The sequence below is a fragment of the Polistes dominula genome, unplaced genomic scaffold (assembly GCF_049000335.1).
Source record: "Polistes dominula isolate Pdom_NZ unplaced genomic scaffold, Pdom_raw_medaka contig_246, whole genome shotgun sequence".
In the NCBI taxonomy this organism is placed as follows: domain Eukaryota; kingdom Metazoa; phylum Arthropoda; class Insecta; order Hymenoptera; family Vespidae; genus Polistes; species Polistes dominula.
Window position 1 is genome coordinate 183,339 of NW_028300928.1, and position 16,637 is coordinate 199,975.

Here is a 16,637-nt window from a genome sequence, read left to right on the forward strand (position 1 = left end):
AGGTTCTGGCCTCTTTAGAGTTAGCTTCTGAAGTTTTCTCCGCTCTCAAAATACGAGCATTATCAACGGTGTCGACGTAGTTTCTGGCTGTTTGTCCAATGTATTTCACGTATTTCATACCATAACGCTTCTCAGAACGTTTGAACATTTCAGAAACACCGTCGACCTCCATTTTGCCACTGCTATCCTCGTGATTTGCTTTGCATTCATTTTTGTGATCTTCGTATAAGCTTTCAGCTTTGATGTGGTCTTTGGTTGATAAATACTGACATTATTTACATATGCTTGATTTGACTATCACATCAATTATTTTATTTGAAAATTTGCCTATCAACGACACACCTAACAGAGAGGAAATGGAGGCAACAAAAGAGAAAGCGTTCTGAGCAGCTGCTTCTGACGCGCAGGTATACTTTTATACACATTACGACGCGCTCCCTACTTTCAACTATAAATTTGAGAATACTGTAAATATCGGTCTGAAATTTTTAGAGCATATTTTTGAAATGTTTTTCTTACGAAATATGTAAAAAAAAAAAAAAAAAAAAAATTTTTTAAACCTGACACAGGGGGGTACTATTTTAATGCTTCCTTTGCTTACTCCTTGCAGGAAATTTCCATCTCTAATACGTATCATTTGATTTGATCTAAGGGTTTCATATTCTACAAACCAGTCCTTATTGTGAGTCATGTGTTCAGTTACTCCCGAATCCATGTACCATAATGTCCACTATCTTGTTTTGTTTGCTGTAAAGAAGCAAGTGCCCCACTTATGAGAGCATCTCCTCCTACCTGACCTTTTGACGTAGTTGTATTATGGAGCGACATTCTCTTGCCCTATGTCCGGGTCTCCCACACTTATGGCATTTCCCAGGTTTGCAGTTACTTTTATACTGCTTATTTTGATTTTGCAGATTCTTTTTGCCATATTTGTTGTTTTGACAGTGACGTTTTGAGTAAAGACCCGACATTAAAGCGTTTTTGTTGCTTTTTTCCCTCTGATTCAGACGCATTTCCTCTATTGATAATCTCGATATTAGATTTTCCTTTGTGCGTTGGTCTTCTGGTGTAGATTCCCAAGCACTCATGAAATGGTCAAAGCCTTCTGGATAAGTTAAAAGAATCTTTGTCATCAACATCTTATCAGATATACTCGTACTCATGAGGTTCAGTCTGTGTGCTATATCCTCCAGCTTCGATACGTGTGTTGCTATATCATCCTCTGAACGTTTAGTGATCGTATACCATTGTTGCTGTAAAGCATGTATCCTAGTTTTCGATCTTCTTTTGTAAACCGCAACAAGTTTATCCCACATGCTTTTTGAATTATCACAATTAATGATATGCATCATACCCTGTTCAGAAATTGTAGTAGCAATTATCTTCTGTGCGATAGCATTTGCCTTGCACCATGCGGCTTTGTTCTTCTCATATTCTCTTCTGGCTTCTGCGCTTGCATCCAAAGCTTCTAGTGCCGCTTTACCATTTACAACATCCCAGCTATTACAAGACTTTGACAAAATTGTAACTTGGAATTTCCAGAGATTCCAATTATCACCACCTTCCAATTTTTTTATCCTTGCTAATTCGTGCTGCATATTTACGACTTATAAGGCTATCTTTCACTTTTGAACTAAGGCTGGAATTTCCTTAAAGCAAACAAAAATATATAAAAATTAAATCTTCAAGCACACACTAGGCCCATAACCTGTTAATTTATAGTGTTATGACTTATAAAAATGGAAGGATTTCTTTCATTAAAACAGATATATTTATTGCACACGTGTAACATTATGAAAGTAAGGAGAAGAAGTAAAGACAAAAGAAAAATGAATAGCATGGACACCAACTTATCTCTAAGAAAAACAAAAAACGGAAGTAACTAAAATAATATCAACTTAATAAATTCAATTAAACCACCATTACATCTTTGGTCCCTAGCATTAACCTATCATATAACAGTTATAAACTAAATCAACATTGCTCAACAAATATAAATTAAATTGACATAAAATACGCAATTTTTATCTAGTAAAAACACATTTTTCATATTATCTTATTATTTAAAGTTAAAAAATAATCCCATTGTCAATTATGTCTGTATTATTAAAAATAATAAAGGCTGTAATTAATATTAAAGATATTTCAATTTTAAATAAATTTCTGGTGCTCTGAGTAATGCAAAGTGATTTTTAAAAAAATATTTACGTTTTTATAGTGAACAAGTCTATGGCAAAACCATATAGAGTAGTTTTTTTTTATTAAATAAGACTTGCATTCGGAAATTCTAAGCAATTGGTTTCTGTATTGCGATGAACCTTAAAGAAAAAAGACGAAGTGTCAATAGCCATCTTTTGTTAAAAATCTACAGCAATTGTTAAAACATAGAGTCGAACCAAATGATGATTAGCCTATTCATGAAATAACCATTTTAAGATATTGTGGTAAATAATAAAATTTTTAGACCTGTTAATTAAAAATTACAAAATAATTACGTAATAATGGAAAATTGCATAATTATTTTAATCATTTCTATTTAGATACTCTGGCTGCAGCAAGAAAAGCTGCCAAAGATTCGGACTATGAGTCAACGACCGAAAAACCATTGGGAAGAGGATTTAGATCGAAGCGACTTACTGCTGCTGCTGTTAATTCAAAATACAGCAAGGTATCTGATAATTCTGATGAAGACGGCGATGATAGGACAATTAAACCAGGTAAGAAAAAATTATATTTTGTGTACCTTTATTTACCGAAAAAATTGTGCAATATTACATCCCGGTCTCGCTTTACAGCTTCTCCAATGCCTACGATCCCTACAATTGAAGATCAGAGAAAGACTCCCCTTGTTCCAAAAATATCATCGTCTGTGCGTAAAATGAGTGAAACTAATGATTATCAATTCATTATGCAATAACATTTTGAAGACGAGTCAAGAACCACTGGATCTCGATGCTATAAGAATAATGGAAATGATGATCCACCCGACTATGAAAATTATGATGATGACTACAATCGCTACAATGTACTTAATGGTATTATTATTTCTTTAAAATGTTTACACCTTTTAATCCATTAATATTCAAGAAGCTAAAAACATGAAGTAACTAAGACGATATTTTCTGTTTATGAATTGTGAATACGAAAACTTTATACATGTATACATTAAAATTATATACCTATTTTTAAGTATTATACAAAAGGTGTAAACATTTTAAAGAAATAATAATACCATTAAGTACATTGTAGCGATTGTAGTCATCATCATAATTTTCATAGTCGGGTGGATCATCATTTCCATTATTCTTATAGCATCGAGATCCAGTGGTTCTTGACTCGTCTTCAAAATGTTATTGCATAATGAATTGATAATCATTAGTTTCACTCATTTTACGCACAGACGATGATATTTTTGGAACAAGGGGAGTCTTTCTCTGATCTTCAATTGTAGGGATCGTAGGCATTGGAGAAGCTGTAAAGCGAGACCGGGATGTAATATTGCACAATTTTTTCGGTAAATAAAGGTACACAAAATATAATTTTTTCTTACCTGGTTTAATTGTCCTATCATCGCCGTCTTCATCAGAATTATCAGATACCTTGCTGTATTTTGAATTAACAGCAGCAGCAGTAAGTCGCTTCGATCTAAATCCTCTTCCCAATGGTTTTTCGGTCGTTGACTCATATTCCGAATCTTTGGCAGCTTTTCTTGCTGCAGCCAGAGTATCTAAATAGAAATGATTAAAATAATTATGCAATTTTCCATTATTACGTAATTATTTTGTAATTTTTAATTAACAGGTCTAATAATTTTATTATTTACCACAATATCTTAAAATGGTTATTTCATGAATAGGCTAATCATCATTTGGTTCGACTCTATGTTTTAACAATTGCTGTAGATTTTTAACAAAAGATGGCTATTGACACTTCGTCTTTTTTCTTTAAGGTTCATCGCAATACAGAAACCAATTGCTTAGAATTTCCGAATACAAGTCTTATTTAATAAAAAAAACTACTCTATATGGTTTTGCCATAGACTTGTTCACTATAAAAACGTAAATATTTTTTTAAAAATCACTTTGCATTACTCAGAGCACCAGAAATTTATTTAAAATTGAAATATCTTTAATATTAATTACAGCCTTTATTATTTTTAATAATACAGACATAATTGACAATGGGATTATTTTTTAACTTTAAATAATAAGATAATATGAAAAATGTGTTTTTACTAGATAAAAATTGCGTATGTTATGTCAATTTAATTTATATTTGTTGAGCAATGTTGATATAGTTTATAACTGTTATATGATAGGTTAATGCTAGGGACCAAAGATGTAATGGTGGTTTAATTGAATTTATTAAGTTGATATTATTTTAGTTACTTCCGTTTTTTGTTTTTTTTAGAGATAAGTTGGTGTCCATGCTATTCATTTTTCTTTTGTCTTTACTTCTTCTCCTTACTTTCATAATGTTACACGTGTGCAATAAATATATCTGTTTTAATGAAAGAAATCCTTCCATTTTTATAAGTCACTAGGTGACCCGGCAAACGTTGTTTTGCCATATAAATAATTTCCTATTAATTTCTAGTGTAGACAAAAAATAGCTTACTTAATGTAAGTATGTATGTATGTTAGAATGTGTATATTGTATGTATGTAAGAATGTGGTATATGCGTGAAATAAGCATGGAGCGCTGTGAACGATGAGGGAATATAAAAATAACAAAAGGCAAACATTATTTTTAAGTTATTATTATTTATTCCTTAAAATTATATATCATTAATTAAACAATTACGACAGTAACACTATTAAACAATATCAATCTCTTAATGCTATAGCGTGAACAATATTTTTTGTTAGTCCATCTTTAGCTAACACAAACAAACTGGATGGTTTACCCATATAATATATATATATATATATATATATATATATATATATATATATATATATATATATATATATATATATATATATATATGTGGGGTCTGTTGAAAATTGAAGAGGTTGTGTGTGTAAATCTGTGTGAGTCCAAGGGTCCGAGAGGTTGTGTGTGTTAGTCGGTGTGGGTCCAAAGGTCCGGGTGCGTTTGGAACATGCGGGGTGGGGGAGAAACCTCATAAGGAGAGGACGGTCACGCATCAGGGGTTTGTTGTTGTGGTTTTTCCGAGAGAGTAGCGTGGAGAGAACCGAGTGACGAGAGCGAGTGAGAATAGTGAGTAGAGAGTAGCGAGTGAGTAGTGATTCTGTGAGGTCTGAGTGAGTGCGAAAAGTTGCGAAGTGTTATTGTAATTGTTATTGTAAGGGTAATTGTAATTGTAATAAGCAATAATTTGTGAGAATAAAGAGTATCTTTTATATCTCAAGTAGTGTCGGCAACACGGGGGAATTAGATATCCTTAGCCGGATACAGAACAATTGATTTCCCTACAAATTGGGGGCTCAGCCGGGATTTACACCAAAAGTCCGGTGCTTCGGAGATACAGAAGATATAGAGATAGCTGTGATTTTAAAGTGGAATCTTGAGCTTGAAAATGGATACCAATTCATACGGTGAATTAACGGTGATGCAGCTTAAAGAGCGGCTTCGGGAATTGAACCAACCCACGGTAGGCTCGAAAGCGAAGTTGGTTTCAAGGCTAATGGACATTGAGGTAAGCAGTGGGCGAGTTTCAAGAAATTCGGGAGAGGAGCTTCAGGATGAAGCACGTGCAATCTTTTCGAGGAAAGATAAGAACTACGGTGCTGCCCTCTGCGGCGCAGCTACGAGCGCCGAGGATCGAGAAAGTTTGCTTCGTCAGGAGATAAAACAGTTGCAGCAGAAGATGGAGGAGCTCTCTCGGCAATTACCGACTGTTCCGGTCGAGAGAAGGGTTTCGGTTGGACGCGATGCAATCGCGATGAGGCGCGAGGAATTAAGTCGCCCGCAGATAGGGTTGACGACGGTCGCGGAGATGCTGAGCTATTACTACGGCGAGACTCCCTACGATCACTGGGAACGGCAGTTCCTTGCCTTAAAAAGGATACACCATTTATCTGACGGAGAAGCGACAGTACTGTTTAGGCTACGGTTAAAAGGGAAAGCTGCAGAGTGGTTTCACTCGAGAGCGGAGTATGCAGACATGACGAACGATGAACTGCTATACGAAATAAGGAAGATGTTTCGACATCTCCCTTCTTGCGTCGATAGGAAAAGGGAGTTTATGCGACGACGGTGGAAGCATGGTGAACGCTTCAGTGAATATTACCATGATAAGGTGATCCTGGGGAACTGTGCGTCCGTAAGTGAGGAAGAACTGATCGAATATCTGATCGACGGAATCCCTGACACGACGTTGCAGAACACGGCGAGGATCAGGGTATTCCGGGACAGATCCGAACTGTTCACTGCATTTGAGAAGATACAGCTGCCGACGGGGCCCGAGGCTAAACGGGCACGGAGGGGACCGGAAGGAGCCGAAGGAGAGTCAACATGGCGCAGACCTATGGGAATGGTGGGGCAGCAAAGACCGGGTGGACAACAACGAGTCTTCGACGGCTGTCACAATTGCGGAGAGAGAGGACATCGAGCGGCATTCTGTCCGTCGAGGGAGAAGGGCATGAGATGTTACAACTGCCAGGGTTTCGGGCACATTTCTGCTGGGTGTCCCAAAAGGGCACCATCGGTGACGATAGTTCGGGTCGGTGAGGATTCCTCGGCAGATAAACAATATGTGAAAAAGGTTGTTACGATAAACAATGCGGAAATTCCTGCGCTGATAGATACGGGCAGCCAGATGACGTTAATAAGGGAAAGCGCCTACGCTGATATTGGAGCTCCGCGAATAATAAACGAACGCGTCAGTTTCAGGGGTGTGGGTTCAGAATTGTTTAAAACGCTAGGTCATTTTACGGCCACTATCGAGGTTGACGGGGAAGCGTATGACACTAAAATACATTTGGTATCTGATTCGTGTGTGCGACATGATCTTGTCTTAGGGGAAAATTTCCTAAAAGGTGTGAGATTGGTGGTAGACTCTGGAGACATTGAGGTCGGGCGTTCGAGTAAAACGCAACCAACGGATGGTGATCTACCAAACGTATATAACGTAAATGTTTGCGACTCAGAGGGCCGCGTAGGTCAATCTTATTTAGAAGCCTCTAAAGTTGAGGAGAGCGTGGTTTCATCGGTGGCAGTACGCATGACGGGGAAAACTGCCATGACTGATATCTCGAGGGACGAGGTTCGTAGGGAAGTCACCGCGATTTTAAAAGATGCAGACTTCATTACAATGTTAACGGAGAAAGTACGACAACGGATAGAAAAAAAATTAGATGTCGATCTCACAGCAAGGAAAGAGGAAGTAGATGATTTAGTCATACAGTGTTTACAAAAAAATCAAGACGGCGAAAAGGAGAGGAACAAGGCCGCCAGTGAAGGATCGGATGACGGAGAGGATGAAGAGAAAGAAGATGCAGAGGAAGAAGAAAGGGAAGAGGAAAAGAAGCCCGCAAGGAGAAGTCCAACTAAGAAAACATCCAGTAAGCGTAAGGAGGATTCTTCTGCTAGTAAGAAAAGTGCTAGTAATAATGATATTGACAAGTATTGGGATGAAAACAGAAAAGCTCCTGGAAGCGGTGATAAGAAAGGTGGCGCTAAGGACAAGGGTGGAGGGTATACTAGTGCTATTACTTTGTCCCCTGAAGTAGTAGTGAGAAATAAAAATAGGCAAAACATTGCGGAATGGCTTTTACGTAGTACAAAGTGGGTGAAAGCACTGAAGAATAAAACTGTTGGTAGCCTTAGTAGTAATTTTCGTTTTTCTTGAGTTAATATTTGATTGACAATTTTTGTTTGCGTAGTATTATAAGTTTTTGCATGATTAATTCGATTTATTAATAATAATAGTAGCATTGTGTAGTTGTGTAAGACTTCGTACGGTTTTATTGTAAGTTGCGAGCGATTGAATGAATTAGATATGTATTATGTGGGTGAGAGTCGAAGAACGCGAAGCGAGAAAAGTATGCGAGTATGGATGTGTAGCGTGAACTGTTGTGTCGACAAGGAGGAACGAATATCTGAGGCCAGATATCCTTTTTCAGGGGGGGCGAGTGTGGGGTGTGTTGAAAATCGAAAAGGTTGTGTGTGTAAATCTGTGTGAGTCCAAGGGTCCGAGAGGTTGTGTGTGTTAGTCGGTGTGGGTCCAAAGGAACATGCGGGGTGGGGGAGAAACCTCATAAGGAGAGGACGGTCACGCATCAGGGGTTTGTTGCTGTGGTTTTTCCGAGAGAGTAGCGTGGAGAGAACCGAGTGACGAGAGCGAGTGAGAATAGTGAGTAGAGAGTAGCGAGTGAGTAGTGATTCTGTGAGGTCTGAGTGAGTGCGAAAAGTTGCGAAGTGTTATTGTAATTGTTATTGTAAGGGTAATTGTAATTGTAATAAGCAATAATTTGTGAGAATAAAGAGTATCTTTTATATCTCAAGTAGTGTCGGCAACATGGGGGAATTAGATATCCTTAGCCGGATACAGAACAATTGATTTCCCTACATATATATATATATATATAAAAGTATACTTACAACACAAAATCCGTTGTTATTGGAAGCTCGTGTAACGTGTTGAGTACTTTTGAGGTTATAAAATCACTTGATTAACTAATCGTGCAAAATACACTCAAAATTGATAATTTAATTATTATTGATAAAATAGGAATGATTAAAAGTTAATATGAGAGTTACACTGAGATAGCAAAATAATAATTGTCAACGTTACTATTACACTTGATGCATAAACAATAATGATGGCCGACAACTGTGTAGGGAGTGAGAAAGAAAGGAGACCGGCTTCGTTCTCATCCCTACTCCGTGCTGTTTACTGGGTCAGAAGTGACACCTGTAGACATCTGGCGGGGATAACTAATTAAATGACGATTGATCAGTTTTCGACCGGAGAGGAAAAATGATTAAATTACTAAAATGGCTATTAAAAAATAAGGGTTGATCGTAGAAGGGTGAAAATTAAGGATTGTATGTATTTTTGTATGTTGTATCATAAAAAAATAGAAATTAAAAATTTTGTCTAAAAAATGAAAAAAAAAGTTTAGGGGTGGACTACCCCTAACATTTAGGGGGATGAAAAATAGAAGTTGGCCGATTCTCATAGATACCGGATAAGCACAAAAAATTTCATCAAAATCGGTCAAGCCGTTTCGGAGGAGTATGGCAACGAAAACTGTGACACGAGAATATTATATATTAGATAACCATATAAATTAACAGGTTATGGGCCTAGTGTGTGCTTGAAGATTTAATTTTTATATATTTTTGTTTGCTTTAAGGAAATTCCAGCCTTAGTTCAAAAGTGAAAGATAGCCTTATAAGTCGTAAATATGCAGCACGAATTAGCAAGGATAAAAAAATTGGAAGGTGGTGATAATTGGAATCTCTGGAAATTCCAAGTTACAATTTTGTCAAAGTCTTGTAATAGCTGGGATGTTGTAAATGGTAAAGCGGCACTAGAAGCTTTGGATGCAAGCGCAGAAGCCAGAAGAGAATATGAGAAGAACAAAGCCGCATGGTGCAAGGCAAATGCTATCGCACAGAAGATAATTGCTACTACAATTTCTGAACAGGGTATGATGCATATCATTAATTGTGATAATTCAAAAAGCATGTGGGATAAACTTGTTGCGGTTTACAAAAGAAGATCGAAAACTAGGATACATGCTTTACAGCAACAATGGTATACGATCACTAAACGTTCAGAGGATGATATAGCAACACACGTATCGAAGCTGGAGGATATAGCACACAGACTGAACCTCATGAGTACGAGTATATCTGATAAGATGTTGATGACAAAGATTCTTTTAACTTATCCAGAAGGCTTTGACCATTTCATGAGTGCTTGGGAATCTACACCAGAAGACCAACGCACAAAGGAAAATCTAATATCGAGATTATCAATAGAGGAAATGCGTCTGAATCAGAGGGAAAAAAGCAACAAAAACGCTTTAATGTCGGGTCTTTACTCAAAACGTCACTGTCAAAACAACAAATATGGCAAAAAGAATCTGCAAAATCAAAATAAGCAGTATAAAAGTAACTGCAAACCTGGGAAATGCCATAAGTGTGGGAGACCCGGACATAGGGCAAGAGAATGTCGCTCCATAATACAACTACGTCAAAAGGTCAGGTAGGAGGAGATGCTCTCATAAGTGGGGCACTTGCTTCTTTACAGCAAACAAAACAAGATAGTGGACATTATGGTACATGGATTCGGGAGTAACTGAACACATGACTCACAATAAGGACTGGTTTGTAGAATATGAAACCCTTAGATCAAATCAAATGATACGTATTAGAGATGGAAATTTCCTGCAAGGAGTAAGCAAAGGAAGCATTAAAATAGTACCCCCCTGTGTCAGGTTTAAAAAATTTTTTTTTTTTTTTTTTTTTACATATTTCGTAAGAAAAACATTTCAAAAATATGCTCTAAAAATTTCAGACCGATATTTACAGTATTCTCAAATTTATAGTTGAAAGTAGGGAGCGCGTCGTAATGTGTATAAAAGTATACCTGCGCGTCAGAAGCAGCTGCTCAGAACGCTTTCTCTTTTGTTGCCTCCATTTCCTCTCTGTTAGGTGTGTCGTTGATAGGCAAATTTTCAAATAAAATAATTGATGTGATAGTCAAATCAAGCATATGTAAATAATGTCAGTATTTATCAACCAAAGACCACATCAAAGCTGAAAGCTTATACGAAGATCACAAAAATGAATGCAAAGCAAATCACGAGGATAGCAGTGGCAAAATGGAGGTCGACGGTGTTTCTGAAATGTTCAAACGTTCTGAGAAGCGTTATGGTATGAAATACGTGAAATACATTGGACAAACAGCCAGAAACTACATCGACACCGTTGATAATGCTCGTATTTTGAGAGCGGAGAAAACTTCAGAAGCTAACTCTAAAGAGGCCAGAACCTTACGTAGGGCTCTCAAAGCTGCTGAAAATGATAATTATAAGGAAGCTGAAGGACTACTCTATGCACCAGGCATAGCAGATTAATGTAAATATAATATTTTTATAAAAAATCTGTTCCTAAAACTTTAAACGCGTTTTTCTCGAAACCACGTTTTTGAAATTTTGCGGAAGCACTCACTAAAAACTATAGAACTGATTAGGCTAAAAATTTTATTAGTTATTCGTTACATATATTTTGATGACTGGTACCTTAAAAATCTTTTATTTTTTAATAATAAATATATATCTTTAAACAATTAAAGGTAAGAAAAAGTACCGATTTTGAAAATATTTTTTCATACGTCCATCATTTTGTTTTTATTTGAAAAAAATATACATATTGTTGGTATCATGTCTACAATTAAGCCTAAAGAATAATAAGTATTTTCAGTTTTTTTGTTTCAGACGTCTACAAAGGCTCTATGCTTCCGCAAATTGAATTGGGGGACTCCAATTTGACGTTAAAAAAAGGGACAAATCTTGTCAAAATTAGGTTAAAAAAATATTTTTTGTATAGTTTAAGATACTGATAGAAACATATAAAAATTTCAAAACGATCGCAATTTATTTTCCTATTCAAAAAAATTCCTGAAAAAGCATTAAAATTTCGGTCTTCACAGGGGGGTACTACCTTAAAATAGAATAGGTTAGACAAAAAAATTATTATAAATTCAATAAGAAATACTTAATTAAGTTTGATTTTTTAAAAGGCAGTATTTTGAAATTTTAAAACAATTTGTAGGAATTTATACAATTTTGATAAATATAATTATCTACTATATATATTATATTAATAATAATAATAATAATAAACCCCGTATGGGTTCCGGGGAAGAATAGACCCAAGGTATTTTCTGCCTGTCGTATAAGGCGACTAAAAGAAACCCCCCCCCCCCAAATAAAATGGAGACAAGAAGTAAAAAACGCCTCGGAAAAAAACCGCTTCCTGGGGAACGCACGGGCATGCCTGGAGCCGATGCTGGGCACAGCAGCATACAGACCATCGGTGACAATAGTCCGAACAGGCGGGACATTGTCGGGAAAACCGAAAATGAGACAGCCGAAACCGATAATGAAAGCAGAAATACAAACAGAACACAAGAACAACACCACTCAACACAAAACACCACAAACCCAGCAATGGATGCTTTGCAGACACATTCTGCAACCACCAAAGCTGGCAAACAGAGACAACGCATAAAATAGTCAGATGAAATGAACAGAACCGTCATGCGTTGCTATTACATCGCCACAAAAATAGAAACGATAGATTCAGGATATAGAACAGAAATGCGCAGTCTTTTCACAACACGATACCCAGAACTAGAACCACACATAACAGAACAAAGAATAATAGATCAAAAACGAACAATTCTTATAAACAACAGAATACCCGCCAATGAATTACAAATAATCAAAGAAGCAGTAGCACACGAACTAAGCAAACCAACAACCCAAGACACAACGAACATACACCCCACAAAACAAGACCAGCAACACCAAAACCCAGAACGCGAAATAAGCGACGAAACACAACCAACAACAAACAGGAACACCCAACAACACAACACCACACAAGAGACACGAGAAAGACAGATACACGAAAACACGAATCAAAACGATACAATAGAGATCCAAAGAGCACTAGAAACCAACCTAATAATCTGGAAAAACAGCGACCCCACTAAAAGAATAGAATACCAAAACTAATATACAAAAAAGACACAACACATCTAATAAACATCATAAACAACGCATTAGCACAACACATAAACGAAAATACGACAATACAACCATACACATGATGATATATGCAGCAGCTATCACAACAACACAACAGAATAAACAACAAATACCAGAAGAGACACCAAACAACCAACAAAAAACCATAAATTATCATAAAAAACCAAAATGGCAAATCCGAGTTGAACAAAAAATACACACCATAAGGAAAGACATAGGTAGACTAAAACAAGCAATAAAAGGTAATATGTCAAAAAACATAACAAAATACATCAACACACTCTTGGACATAAATAATAACAATTACACAGTCAACCAGCTGCTGGACACGCACAAACAAAAACTTGCCGTATATGCAGCAAGACTCAAAAGATATAACGAATCATATAAGAGGAAAATCGAAAACACAACATTCTTAAACAGTGAAAGAACATTCTACAGAAAACTAAACACAGAACAAGAAATAGGATCCATACAACCAACTAAAAAAGAAATAACCACTTTCTGGACACAGATATGGTCAAACACAACTGAACACAACACACACGCAACATGGATAACAGACGAGAAACAGAAATATGAAGACATGCCAGAACAAGCCGAATACAGAATAACGGAAGACGAGCTAAAAAAAACAATACGCAGCACACATAATTGGAAACACCCAGAACCAGATCACATACAAAACTTCTGGTACAAGAAATTTACAACTACACATCCATACCTAACACAGCAGATAAATAAGATAATAGAGGACCCCCAAGAACTCCCGAGGTTCCTAACCGAAGGGATCACTTTCACTAAACCCAAAAATCAAAACACTGAAAACTCAGCAAACTATAGACCCATTACGTGCCTACCAACACTATATAAAATAATAACAAGTACAATATGCCGACAAATTGATACACACCTCACAAAAAACAATATAATCTCAGAAGAACAAAAAGGATGCAGAAGAAATAGCCAAGGATGTAAAGAACAACTTATCATAGACAGTATAATAATGAACCAAGCAAAAAAGCAGCAACGAAACCTACACACATGCTATATAGACTACAAAAAAGCCTTTGACTCAGTACCACCACATACATGGCTTATAGAAATTCTAAAAATATACAAAATAAACAAACATACACAACAATTCCTAAAACACACCATGTCAACATGGAGAACCAGAATCATACTAAAAACACCAACGGATACAATAAGAACGGAAGAAATAAAAATTAAAAAGGGCATCTTCCAAGGAGATACACTAAGTGCCTTATGGTTCAACATGTGCCTAAACCCATTATCCACAATATTAAACAATAGTAAATATGGATTCCAAATCAGAAATATCAGACAAACGCAGTACACAATAAACCACTTAATGTATGTAGACGACAGAAAACTATACGCAGCAACAGAAACACAGTTAAATACACTTTTAAAAATCACAGAAAACTTCACATCCGACATAAAAATGCAATTCGGAATAGACAAATGCAAAACAACACATATCGAAAGAGGACAATGGATCACAGACGATACACAAAGAACATTACAGAACGAAACACTACAAAACTTAGAAAAACACGAAACATACAAATACCTCGGCTTCGAACAAAATACCAAGATAAATCACACAGAAATTAAAAAATACTTACAAAAACAATACAATCAAAGACTCACAAAAATACTTAAAACTAAACTAAACTCAAAAAACCTCGTCAAAGCAATAAACCATACGCAATAACAGTCCTTACATATTCCTTCGGAATCATCAATTGGTCAAACACAGACTTAGATGACACCAATAGAATAACAAAGTCACTAAACTACACCCAAAATCATGTGTAGAAAGATTAACAATAAGCAGAGAAGAAGGTGGTAGGGGAATAAGGGACATAAAAGCGTTACACAATAGACAAATAAAAAACTTACGTAAATACTTCCACACAAAAGAAACACAACTACATAAAGCAATAACGAAAGCCGACAAAAACCACACACCACTAAATCTATCGACAAACAATACAGACATAGATAACTATAACGACATAGACCACACAAAAAGCAAAATAAACGCATGGGCCACAAAACAATTACACGGAAAACACTACTACATCACTACAGACGAAAACATAAAAAAAAAACGACACATACGAATTGCTAAAAAAAGGAAACCTCTTCCCAGAAACCGAAGGATTCCTAATTGCAATACAAGATCAGGTAATCTCAACAAAAAACTACCTCAAGTACATAATAAAAGACATAAACATACAAGATGACAAATGCCGGAAATGCAAATTAGTACCCGAAACAATAGAACACATAACAGGGGGTTGTAAAATACTAGCAAACACCGAATATACGGAAAGACACAACTCCGCAGCAAAAATCATACATAAAGCAATTGTGAACAAATACAAACTGGAGAACACTACAACACCATACTACAAATACACACCAACAAAACAGTAAAACACAACAGACCGGACATCACATTTACAAACAAAGAAGACAAAACAACATACCTAATAGACATCTCAGTACCAAACGACATCAACATTGCACAGAAATACAGAGAAAAAATAGAAAAATACACACCACTTGCACAAGAAATACACAGAATATGGAAACAAAAAAAGGTACACATCATCCCTTTCATCAAATCAGCAGCAGGAATTACACCAAAAAATTTTAAATCACATCTCACACAACTACAACTAGACCCAAACATACACCAAGAAATACAAAAGGCGGTTATATTAAAAACATGCAACATAACCAGAGCCTTCCTAAACTCTGAAGATTAAAGCTGTCAGACCTGGCAAAAGGCCTGTCCGACACGCTAATATGCCCGAGAAATCGGAGAGAAATAATTAAATAACAATAATAATAATAAGACAAATATATAAAACAATTAAAAAATAGATTTATTTTAACATATTTTTATTTTTTAATGTGGTACATGGTCATAGTTTTACTCGAACTGAGATTTGTTTGCTTAAAATTTTGTAAATTTTTGCGATTATACCTACGCGATGCACTTCGCAATCTAAACAGAGAGTACCTATTATTGATCCTCTTTTTCAGATTGTGACATTTTGTAGTCGTAAAATCAAGTTCCTCGAATTTATTTATAAAGTATTTTTGCACGCCTTCTTTTACATCATTACAGACATATTTGTATTGCATTCGAAAAATTCTTTTCATACTTGAAAAAAAGTTAAAACTTTTAATGTGAACAAAAAATATTCTATCTTTATCAGTTACGTGTCTCATTCTAGTAAGTGTAGTATAGTAATACGTAATTGGCTTACGCGAGCCTATACTATCCGAACATTTATCACAATATGTTTTGGTTTTCGTTAGAATGCTGTTAACTATATATCCCGCAATATAATATATAGCATTCAAATCAATAGCTGAGAAAAAAACTACTGAAGATGAAGGTAAAGATAATGATACACGTTTCAAATCGCTATTTTCATTAGAACTATCACTTTCTCTAATACTTTTTTTTGCATTTTTGAAGCTGTCTAAAAATTCTGAGAAAAACTTTCTATCATCTTCCTCGTAATTTCCACTTCTAACGTCTCGCTGACATTGGCCTATAGTGATTAGCTTTATGTTATTTTTAAATTGCAGCAAGTTGGGATTTGATGCTTCATTCTCATTAGACAAAATGTATTTTCAATACAATCTTGAGTGAATCTAGATCCTAATATATACTAGTAGTCTCTCTTTTTTATTAAATACTCTGAAATTTCCAAAAAAGATGTCGTTGCTAAAATCGCGGATTTTTGAAAAGGTTTCCAATACTGTACAAAACCAACAGTAATGTTTGTAAACAATTTAATGCTCTCTCTCAAAAAAGAAACAGTTTCATTG

The 16,637-nt window shown here is 35.7% G+C and overlaps 3 protein-coding genes across 3 annotated transcripts in view; 2 read left to right on the plus strand and 1 right to left on the minus strand.

Annotated features, from left to right (window-relative positions):
- The window catches only part of LOC149032920 (uncharacterized), a 164,759-nt gene that overhangs the window by 41,460 nt on the left and 106,662 nt on the right, over window positions 1-16,637 (minus strand). The gene's annotated exons all lie outside the window — the stretch shown is intronic.
- Window positions 4,995-8,192, plus strand: LOC149032923 (uncharacterized). Its single transcript, XM_089171427.1, has one exon. It carries the CDS (start codon window positions 5,543-5,545, stop codon window positions 7,814-7,816), a length of 2,274 nt encoding a protein of 757 aa, XP_089027553.1. The 5' UTR covers window positions 4,995-5,542; the 3' UTR covers window positions 7,817-8,192.
- Window positions 12,814-14,496, plus strand: LOC107073527 (uncharacterized). Its single transcript, XM_015334216.1, has one exon. The coding sequence runs from the start codon at window positions 12,814-12,816 to the stop codon at window positions 14,494-14,496; it is 1,683 nt and encodes a 560-aa protein (XP_015189702.1).